Source organism: Anabrus simplex, chromosome 4 (assembly GCF_040414725.1).
Source record: "Anabrus simplex isolate iqAnaSimp1 chromosome 4, ASM4041472v1, whole genome shotgun sequence".
NCBI classification, from domain to species: Eukaryota; Metazoa; Arthropoda; class Insecta; order Orthoptera; family Tettigoniidae; genus Anabrus; species Anabrus simplex.
Window position 1 is genome coordinate 142,945,054 of NC_090268.1, and position 12,171 is coordinate 142,957,224.

At 39.8% G+C, this 12,171-nt stretch overlaps 1 protein-coding gene across 1 annotated transcript in view; it reads right to left on the minus strand.

The window, feature by feature from the left end:
• The window catches only part of rod (rough deal), a 404,971-nt gene that overhangs the window by 53,988 nt on the left and 338,812 nt on the right, over positions 1-12,171 (minus strand). The window contains exon 24 of the mRNA XM_067146037.2: positions 5,339-5,570. Coding sequence (XP_067002138.2) covers positions 5,339-5,570 — 232 coding nt within the window. The remainder of the gene's footprint in view (positions 1-5,338; positions 5,571-12,171) is intronic.

Here is a 12,171-nt window from a genome sequence, read left to right on the forward strand (position 1 = left end):
TATCGTGGAATTCCCATAAAATACTCTTTTTATTCACTCCCTTCTCATTATTATCACTGAGACTGGGGCACGATCACTTCTCAATCATCTCATCGTAAATTCCTATTCGGCCTTCTCACTACGTCTCATATCGCGTATCTTCTTCCCTTGGGCCTATGGCTCTCATGGCTCCTCGTTCATACCACATCAATACACTTATATTTAAACCTTCTGACCAAAGATTAAGGGACTCCTGCCCTAGGTCTCGCCCCGGCTATAGATAACAAAAAAAACACTCAAACCATTATGGCCAATTAATCAAAATCACGGGAAACTTGCATATGGTTCCACACACCTATCTAAATCACACAATATGTACCTCTCCCGGTCGGGATCTTCTTCTTTCTTGCAGTCCATGCACTGATTATATCTGTAAGCTAGGCATGCATTGTCTGACTGACCCATGAGTTTCCCTGGCATATTTGACAACCTCGTGGGACAGTGACTACCAATATTTCGACATGTTTCCCTGCTTGCCAGCACCATGTTTCCAACCACCCCTACGGGAAACTCAAATATTCTCCTAACCTTGTTCCCATATTTGCTAGGACATTCTACATATTACTAAAAATATAACCCTCACGATAAGCTAATCATTAAGAAAGAAATATGAGTCGCCCGGGAATTTAGCTCCCTTGAATTTTACTTCAACATTATAAAATCAATAAAGTTTCCATATAGGACATGCATTGACTTACAACATTTTTGATATTTACAAAAGAACGCTAATCCTATCCCCGGGTTATGTCATGCTTAGAAATTAAATTTGGACATCACTCATCTGTTTGGTGGCCGTTGTGTCTCCCCCCCACGGGAGACCCATGGTGAAGTTCTTAGTACTCCATGACCACTCGGGAGGTGGCGGGCGTGCAGTCCTTCATCCCTGGTCCATACAAGTCCGGCATCCTGGGGAACTCGTCACAGCTGAAATCTTACAGTAATCCCAGTGGGTAACACTATACACTCGTCACACGCCCTCTATTTCAGAGTTTACACCACGAATAAGACGGTCTTTCAAACAACGACGGGCGCGTTCACAGTAAGAATCGGGTAGCTCACGAGACTCGAGCCCCTGATTCAAAGTAACACTTTGGGTGATACTGAATTATGAATTTCACTGACTCATTAAACCGGCAGTTTCTCAGCCGAATTCTAATACTTGTTCGTAAAATATGCTCGCGGTTTTTACTAGTCTGACACGCAGCACAGAAACAATACCTAGGCTCGTTTGGCCTCCCGTTCACTACACAAAGGCTTTTGTACAAGGGTTTCTGACTGTAACTGGAGCACCGCGGGACGCAGTGTCCGTCTCACGACCCGTGAAAGAACAACTGTCTCTCCAATGGCCTGCTCGGCCTATATCATCTTGCCCGCCGGAAGCTTGGGGGCGTCAACGTTCACGGTTCATTAAGAACAAGAGCTCCTTTCGTACCAAGAATTGACGATATCTAAATATTTCATCTTGTAGCCCTCTGTCTCCTCTTTCATTTGAGCCAGGCGTGCTGGACCTACGATCAGCAGTTTTTATGCAATTTGCTTCCCGCCTTTGATTAATTCATTAGCGTCCCTCGGGAGGCGGAGTTAACTTTGAGCGCGACTCTTGGCTTGGATGACGCCGCTGTATCCACATGTGTTAGCGATATGTTACATCTTGACAGCTGGTGACCTCATTTCTTCCCCTGCATAAGTTATTACATATTTTTAGTCTGGAGAACGCAGAAAATTCCGCTCTATTCAATGGTGTGTCTCGCATAATTTTCCTATGTCTGGATTAAAATATCATTCCATTGTTTACGCGCCAAAGTCCGACGTTGGCACCCGTGACACGTGCATAAAAAACCGGAAGTTCCTTATGTTCGTTTGGAACTCTGGGAAGCTAAGCTCCACCTCGGGGCGTATCTGACTACTCCAGCATCGCGTCCCCTTCTATCTCTCTCTGCAAGTTGAGAGCGTAATTCCGCGGGGGCTTGGCTGTTGCTTTGTCTTTCCTTTGTCTGGCAAGTGCTCTTTTCGCGGGTTCCATTCTGGCATGACGCCGCTCGATCCCCTTCGCCCACACTGCTACCAATGACGCGCCCTTTAGGAGTAATTTTAATGGAGTATAAAGGCCCATATTATTCCCATGGAGCTGTACAGGACACTGTACGGTTTCACTACCTAATCGCTTCAAGACCACATGGATCTACCCTCGCTCTAAGCACTGGCACAGCCTCGATTACATCACCACTCGACATTGTGATAAGGATATCCTTATCACCACGACAGCTAGAAATGCCGATAATTGCCAGACGGATCACAAGCTACAATTATATCGATTTAGGATGAGTCTTCGCCATAAACCACCCAGGCATTTTCAAACCCGTCCAGGCAGAAGTTTGATGCATCTAAACTTCGCGATCGTCCCGCTGCCATGAATTTCTACACATGTTCTCTGACATGCTGGCAAATGCTCCAGTCAACACAAATAATGTACAGCAGGAATGGCTACATTGCAGAAAGTAGAATCAGCTGAAAAAAACATTGGTTTTAAGAAAAAGGTAAGACAAGACTGGTTTGATAACAAAATTTTTATGTCATCAATGCTAAATGAGAAGCACATCTATCCCTTCTTCAAGATCCATCTTCAGACGCAAAGAAAGTGAACTTTCTCGAACTCAAGCGTAAATGTTACGGGCAAATAACAGAGATAAAGAACAACTGGTGGCAGCAGAAAGCTCAGGAACTGCGAAGTATGTCTGATGCCCAAGACCTGTGTAACTTCTATGCAGGAGTAAAAGAGTTATATGGCCTAACTCGCTCCTCCTCTGGGACCACTGAAAGCTGCTGATAATGCTACCACTATTACTGATAGTCAAGAAATCCTAGAGCGTTGGAAATAACATTTCTTCACTCTTCTCAACCAGTGTTAAAATATAGCTGAAGATTTTCTTGATTATGTGTCTCTACATCCCCAACAACCATGGATCGCTTTCCCATCGACATTCAAGGAATTCAATGCTGCTTTCAGCAAACTGAAACCTGGCAAGGCTCCTGGCCCAGATAACATTCATTTGGAATTGATTCAAAGCGGAGGCTTACCTCTAAAGACCAGACAGATTTCATACGCTTATCCTCTTAATATGGGAAACATGCAAAATACTTGGTGACCTTAAAAATGCCACCATCGTTACTCTTTTCAAAAAAGGTGATTGTAGCAAGGTATATCATTGCTATCTATAGCAAGTAAAATTCTTGCTAAAATTTTGCTCAATCGCCTGCAGATTATTTCCGAGAGGATCCTACCCGAGTCGCAGTGTGGTTTTAAATGTCCAGAGGCACAACAGATATGACCTTCTGTGCAAGGCAAATCCAGAAAAAATGCAGAGAGCAACAGACTCCTTTATACCTAGTGTTCTCTGACCTGAAAAAGACTTTCAACTCAGTCCCGAGACCAGCTATGTGGACAGTACTGAATCATTTTGTAGATCTGGTCAAGGCTCTTTATGATAACATGTTTGGGCAAATCATTCATCAAAATATTATCTCCGATTCATTTCCACCCACTCATGGATTGAAACAGTCACGTGTGCTTGCTTCAACATTCTTCACTCATTATTTAGCTGCCATGCTATATGGAACATCTACAGACAACCAAGGTGTAAAGGTCAGACATTGCTTTGATGGGGGACTGTTCAATCTGGCTAGACTTCGCTCCTAAAATCTTACTACGATTTCCTCTTGTTATGGAACTGCAATATGCAGATGACGCTGCTGCACTTGCTCTGACACCTGATGAGCTACAACAGTCCGTTAGTTGTTTCAAGAGTGCTTGCGATTGGTTTGGTCTCTCCATTAATGTTCAGAAAACTGAAGTACTCGCACAGCCTGCACCTGGATCGAACCTCCCAGCTTTCAATATCTCCAATGTGGATACTCCACTGGAGCAGGTCAACCACTTCTTATATCTAGGAAGTATCCTCTCAACAAATGCTAACTGCTCACAAGATGTGGATAGGAGAATTGGAGCTGTCCACTCAGCACTTGGACGTTTATCCCATCGCGTCTTCATGAATAAGGATTTACTTCTTTGCCCGAGGTCCTAAGTCAACTTAAAAAGACATTATATTACGACAAGAAGATCATAACCATTTGGTCCTTGTTTCAATGACGGTGAAATCCTGACATTCACCTCCCCGCGGTAGAGAGGGGGCAACGACTGCATATAAAAATAATATTTTATATGCAGGCGGCTAACGAATGCAGGGACCGATTATCTCCCGGTGTAAGAAGATCAATTATACCATTACCAACAGTCTCTTTGAGAGTGGATGGGCGGGTATGGGTAAGGGGTAAGAAATGGGTAAGAAATTGTTCCCAAAGGCGGAGGAACCAGTTTGGTCAATGGCATTAGGATGCAGAAGGCAACGGGAAACCACTGCATTAAAGATCCTGAGAGATATTCCAATAAATCCACATGGCATGGCTGCGTCAAGATCGGAGCTGGCCGTGTGGATCGTCTACGTCCGTTTGGAGACGACGGCTTAAGAAGAATGTATTTTAATGTTATAATTATTCCTCCAACATTGTCTAGAATACATATGTTTTAGTTATCACATAATCTGTTTAGTTATTATTTGGCTGAAGATGGCCACTAAGTGGCTGAAACTAGTCCAAAGACTGATGTAATATTATTTAATTGATGTCCAGCTCCATGGCTAAATGGTTAGCGTGCTAGCCCTTTGGCACAGGGGTCCCGGGTTCGATTCCCGGCAGGGTCGGGAATTTTAACCATAATTGGTTAGTTTCGCTGGCACGGGGTCTGGGTGTATGTGTCATCTTCATTATCATTTCATCCTCATCACGACGCGCAGGTCGCCTACGGAAGTCAAATCAAAAGACCTGCATCTGAAACTATTGAAATTATTGTAATGTTGTCCTTAGAAGGCCGGAACGCAAGGAGGAGGAGGAGGAGGAGAAGAAGAAGAAGAAGAAGAAGAAGAAATTATGTATTCATCCTTGGCTTGTACAACTTAATTCTCATATCAACATTAAAAAATCAAACTGAGGAATAGTCATCCCTCATCATTTACCTATGTCCAAATTTCAATATTTGCAGCCAATAGTAGTACATTAATATAGCACCTGTCATTTCATCACATCCCAGACATTTTCAATGGACAACAAATGTGTTAGTCATTTGTGTGTATTCCCATTACCCTGTTGATAAACAAGTTATTAGTATGTTAAGAAGTAATGTGTTAGTCATTTGTGTGTATTCCCATCACCCTGTTGATCAAACAAGTTATTGGTAAGTACTTACCATGCTCAATCTCATCATGTGACGAAGAAGAGGCTCCCACACTTGAATGTCTTGGATTTCATATGCCAGACACAGACGGCACACAAACAATAAAGCACCAGGGTTGAAAGCTTCTCTGGCTAAAACTGAGTTAACTAGACTGAGTTTGTTGCAGGCCTCAAATTCCTCAACAGAATATATGAAACCGAGAGCTTCTAACTCACAAGTATACTGTAAGTTCTGCAGATGCTGTCTGGAATAAATATATAAGGTACCATTTATTTTTTGAAGTAGGTTCATTGTAAGAAGATAATCACCGTCTGTCAGTAATATAAGGAAAATATGTGATCACACAATATAAAGCATCAAGACAATAGCCTAATTTACATTAAATAATAAATAACAACAATGTTATTGGTTTCATGTCTCATAACTACATTTTAATGGATTTTGGAGATGCCAAGGTGCTGCAATTTTGTCCTACACAAGTTATTTTATGTGCCTGTACAAGGCTGACATATCTGAGCACCTCCAAGTACCAGGTTCAAAACTGCCAAGTTGCGTTCAAAAGGCCAGAGCTCTACTGCCTGAGCTACTCAGCTAAGCCAAGGATAAACATAACCAAGGATTTCAAGGAGCTTGCTTCCTTTGCAGTACAGTCACTACATGGATAACTGAACGCAGCAGGAACATCAAAGTAAAAGAATTTAAGTGCCATAGTCACCTTAAACTGGCTGAAGCACCCATAGTATCAAAGTGTAACCTGAAGTTTACTGAAACATATTGAAAATAAAATCTTCAACGAGACTGGTTTACAGCACAGAGCAGAAAAATAGAATCATGTACATTTGAGTGTCTGAATTTAATTTGGTTCATAAAGTTGCAATTAGTTCAACACATGAGGATTCATTATCAAATGCTGATGAATCTTTCAGGAGATGCGTCTCAATAATAGTGGCGGAAGTGATATGGTTCAGGAACCGCTCAAAACTATTACATCCCATTGTGCATATGAGAGAGAGAGAAAATGAGAGAGAGAGAGAGAGAGAGAGAGAGAGAGAGAGAGAGAGAGAGAGAGAGAGAGAGTGTGTGTGTGTGTGTGTGTGTGTGTGTGTGCTGTGAGTACAGTGATGAGAGTTGTGTACGGGTTGTTCTGAAGCAAGTTTCTACCAATAAAAATAAACCCTCTTAACTTAGTGAATGCGTTATATAATGACTTTTTAAAGATAACTTCCAGCTCTCTGTTTTAACCAAAGAAAATAAGAATGTTTCTGTATTTAGTACATATATTAGAGTTTGATACAGAAGTAATATACACCATGCAAGTTGGCCGTGCAGTTAGGGGCACACAGCTGTAAGCTTGCATCCGGAGACAGTGGGTTCGAACGCCACTGTCGGCAACCCTGAAGGTGGTTTTCCATGGTTTCCCATTTCCACACCAGGCGAATGCTGGGGCTGTACTTTAATCAAGGCCACGGCCAATTCCTTTGCACTCCTAGCCTTTTCCTATCCCACCGTCGCCATAAGACCTATCTGTGTCGGTGTGACGTAAAACAAATAGCAAAAAGATGTAATGTATACACAGACCATACATATTGTGCCATTTCACTGTTCCCAACGAGATCCAATTGGAACAAAAATGGAGTTTAAGTCATCAGAACGTCGATAATAAAGCATCAGAGTACTACTATAAGCCAAAGGAGTAATGTTTTCATCCAGCACTTGGCGAGAAAGGAGCATAGAAGGCGGTGGTAAAGAAAGACGTGTGAAGATTGTTAAGAGTTATTATTAGAAACTTAACATTCGATTCGCATAGAAGGAGAAAGTCTCGGTCATACTTAAGAGGAAGGAAAACATCATTTTGTTGGAATACTAGCCAGAAATTAGAGAAACTTTTGTTCACAACTGTTTTACGAAGTATTAGCGCTCAAGAATATTTCACGCCGCGAAATTAAATTGTACTTTAAAATATAAAGACATCCACATTGTTACATTACGATATCCACCCAAGACGACGTATTAGCTGATACCATCAATTCCAAGAGGCTATAGAGCTGTAATATCGACAAGGAGAGAGAGAAGAAGAATATATATACACATATATTTCCACAATTTAATTGGAATATTCATTTTTACATATTCCAAATTTTAAAATACCTCCAAGATCAATTCTCTGAGAGCAATATTCCTTTGTCATATTCAGATTGTAGTAAAGCATATCCATAAGATGACGACATTAACCAAATTGACGTCTTGTTTTGTTCCGATTGCTCGAGAGACCAGCAGCATGCACTAAGAAAATGAAGGCGAGGCTACCTAGATGATGGCGGCATGGGATGACGTTTCCAGCCCATAAGGACCGATAACCAGCCGAGACAGTCCCGGATGTTCCCAAACAGATGAGGGAAATGCCGCGAGCTGTGTCCGCATGTCCAACCCCTCAGACATGAGATGACAACGGGGGAATCAGAGCAAAGATAAGTTTCTTTAAGTCAATGATATAGATGAAAATTTCTTTATTTTTCAAAGTGCTACTCTAATAAATGTCAGTGAAATGATTATATACGGGAAGACGAATACCATAGTTAGGTTAAAGGTTAATAGGTATTCATCGGACCTAAATGTCAAATCCATGTATAGGACAGTCAACCAGTGATAATAAGGCATCCGTTCGTAATGCTGTCAATGTAATATGAAAGGAGGTTAAATTTTCATCTCTTGGTGAATTTTATACGACGTTGCAATAAATACTAGGCTTATGTGAGAACTTATGGCATCAAATAATAGAGGAAATGAGATCGTATGTAGGATATGGTAATATTTTACGGAATTATTAAAAGACTGAGACTATGACAGAGTAGTCAGGTACATGGTCAATGATGACAATCAGACATACGTCGAGTTGGAATGAATCAATGCACTTACTAGGATGTGAAGTGTTATGTATGATAAATAATGTGAAGTGATGGTTTTAAATGTGAGTAATGATATGAGGCTATGATGATTAATGTTGGTGATGATTATTGTTCTTCGTGAGTAAGGTCATAGTTTATTTTAATGAAGATAGTATTCCAAGTTACGTATTTTTGAGATTGTGAATGAATATAATTTGTCTTCAATCGACCGGTGATCCTTGAATAAGCCATAGGAAGTGTAGGATACGATCTCAGTGACGTCCGTATGTTGATATTTTAACTGTAGATCATCAAATGATTCTTGATAAGGAAGATGATATGAAATTAACCTACATCCATGTATTTCTTCTGATCGTAAGAATTTTCTCACATATTAGGGAAGCTTTGAGGTTTATTTCCAATGCATTATCCGATATCACTGGTGACTTAGCTTCACAACTAAGAGTTGTTAGTAGTAAGTAGAGTCTTCTCACAAGGTACACCACCCAATTACGGTATCATTTGATTGAGTGATGGTCGGATACACTTGATAGTACAAAGTTATGGCATAGATGTGCACTTGAATTAATTAATGCTCTCAAATAAGAGAACAATTTGCGTGATTTCTAGATATGATGTTTGATCGTAATGTTTTAAAGAATATGCTGACTTAAAGGGGGTTATCTTTGTCTCTGCAAGAAGAAATGCCAAGAAATCTGAGAACATGTTTGAAAAGTGTGATACATATTAACTGTTTTAAATATTTCTGAAGATATTTTCTCATGACAATCTGGTTGTGTTTTTGGACACAAATAGTTTGAGTCAAGCAAAGTTACCTTATTGCAAGGAATTAACGAATATTAGATGAAAGCAAGTAGGATTTTCGGAATAATTTTACAAGAATTTATATGATGAAAGATGTAATTCTAATTTTAATTTACTCATTACAAAGTATGGAAGCTGCATCCGACATTTAAAGACTCTCTATCTACAACAGTGTATATATTGTGATTCAATGTAATTTTCATTCATTTAATTAGATGCATCTAATGTCTCTTTTCCAACTTAATTTATTTTATTTTCAATCAGATATTTTCAATCTAGTATTTTTCAATTAATATCTTAATGTAATGTTTTCATTTTTAACTATCCCAATTTGAGATCTTATTTCAATTCAGTGTTTCCAACTTAACATTTCAAGATGAATTTCAAGATATATATCAATGCTTATTACTTACCATTTCAAAGAGGAATTCCTGACAACCTTTTGCATCTGACCTTTCTTGATTTATAATAAATGATGCATGGTAAAACTTAGCCATTCTTTTAATGACTTCTAGAATAGATGCTTAGATGTAAGTGTTAACCACTTGGTAATTGCGTAACCCGGAGGTGGAAACTAACTAGGAATACGAGTAGGAGACGTCCACTGCGTAAGTTAGATATTTTCCACTAGCATAAATCAGTGATCTTTTCTCTAATGCGGAACCCATAGCCCATAAACTATGAATAATGAGAAATGGAATTATACTAGCTAGCCTGGATCTTATGCAACTCAACCTGGACGCAGGAACGGCACAATATTAATTAATATAAACCAGTATCTGAAACAGTGATAGTGCCCTACGAATACAAATGTCCATGAGAAGAATCTACTTCACCTTCATCAAAACAGGAATCAACATCAGAAGATCCGCAGAGCCCGGAAAAACATAAGAGTAGAACGGTCATTCGAATAAAAAAAAAAATAATAATTAAAAAAAAGTTTATAAACACGTGGTTTAGTGCAAAGGAGCGGAAGCCAAAGCAAACATGTCCTCCTTTACGGAACTCCATGAAAAACAGATATCCTCAAATAAAGCGAGAGATGCAGTTGTATGGTTTTAAGGAAGATATTGAAAAAGCGGATTCCATTGGCAAGTCATCTTCTAATTTGAAGTCACAGATAAATATGAACAGTTGTACGAGTTGGTGTTTACAAAATTTATGGAAGCACGATTTGAACTTACAAAATGGGCCTGTGAAGAAGCCAAATCACTTGATTTACCTTCGTCAGCAAGTGCAACATGGGTATGGAATTTCAAGCAACATTTTCACATGTTGTTGTTGTTGTTGTTGTTGTTGTTGTTGTTGTTGTTTGAGTCATCAGTCCATAGACTGGTCTGATGCAGCACTCCATGCCACCCTATCATGTGCTAACCTTTTCATTTCTACGTAACTATTGCATCCTACATCTGCTCTAATCTGCTTGTCATATTCATACCTTGGTCTACGCCTACCGTTCTTACCACCTACACTTCCTTCAAGAACCAACTGAACAAGTCCTGGGTGTCTCAAGATGTGTCCTATCATTCTATCTCTTCTTCTCGTCAAATTTAGCCAAATCGATCTCCTCGCACCAATTCAATTCAGTATCTCTTCATTCGTGATTCGATCTATCCATCTCACCTTCAGCATTCTTATGTAACACCACATTTCAAAAGCTTCTATTCTCTTTCTTTCTGAGCTAGTTATCGTCCATGTTTCACTTACATACAATGCCACGCTCCACACGAAAGTCTTCAAAAACATTTTTCTAAATCCGATATCAATGTTTGAAGTGAGCAAATTTCTTTTCTTAAGAAAGCTCTTCCTTGCTTGTGCTAGTCAGCATTTTTTGTCCTCCTTACTTCTGCCAACGTTGGTTATTTTACTACCCAAGTAACAATATTCATCTACTTCCTTTAAGACTTAATTTCCTAATCTAATATTTCCTACATCACCTGCCTTCGTTCGACTGCACTCCATTACTTCTGTTTTGGACTTATTTATTTTCATCTTGTACTCCTTACCCAAGACTTCATCCATACCATTCAGCAACTTTGAGATCTTCTGCAGTCTCAGATAAAATAACAATATCATCGGCAAATCTCAAGGTTTTGATTTCCTCTCCTTTGACTGTGATTCCCTTTCCAAATTTCTCTTTTATTTCCTTTACTGCCTGTTCTATGTAAACATTGAAAAGGAGATGGGACAAACTGCAGCCTTGCCTCACTCCTTTCTGGATTGCTGCTTCTTTTCCGAAGCCCTCGATTCTTATCAGTGCAGACTGATTTTTATACAGATTGTAGATAATTCTTCGATCTCGGTATCTGATCCCTATCTTCTTCAGAATCATAAATAGCTTGGTCCAATCTACATTATCGAATGCCTTTTCTAGATCTACGAATGCCATGTACGTGGGCTTGTCCTTCTTGATTCGATCCTCTAAGATCAGATGTAAAGTCAGGATTGCTTCACGTGTTCCTACATTTCTTCTGAAGCCAAATTGATCTTCTCCCAACTCAGCTTCAACTTGTTTTTCCATTCTTCTGTAAATAATACGTGTTAAAATTTTGCAGGCATGAGATACTAAACTGTCACACCTGTCAGCACCAGCTTTCTTGGGAATAGGTATAACAACATTCTTCCGAAAATCTGATGGGACTTCTCCTGTCTCATACATCTTGCACACTGAATGAAATAACCTTGCCATGCTGGTTTCTCCTAAGGCAGTCAGTAATTCAGAGGGAATGTCATCAATTCCAGGTGCCTTGTTCCTATTGAGGTCACTCACAGCTCTGTCGAACTCTGACCTCAAAATTGGATCTCCCATTTCATCAGCATCAACAGCCTCTTCATGTTCCAGAACCAAATTATCTACATCTCTACCTTGATACAACTGTTGGATATGCTCCTGCCATCTTTCTGCTTTGTCTTCTTTCCCTAGAAGTGGCTTTCCATCTGACCTCTTAATATTCATCATTTTCACATAGGATCACAAAACATTACACAGTCCGTCACATGAAAATGAAAAGAAGAAGATGAAACTACTAACCACATACTGCATTTCTGGAGACAAGAGACAATGTTGCTTACAGAGCAGTATGGTACTGACAACGTGTATAGTACAGATCAATCTGCCATTAATAAAGAAACTCA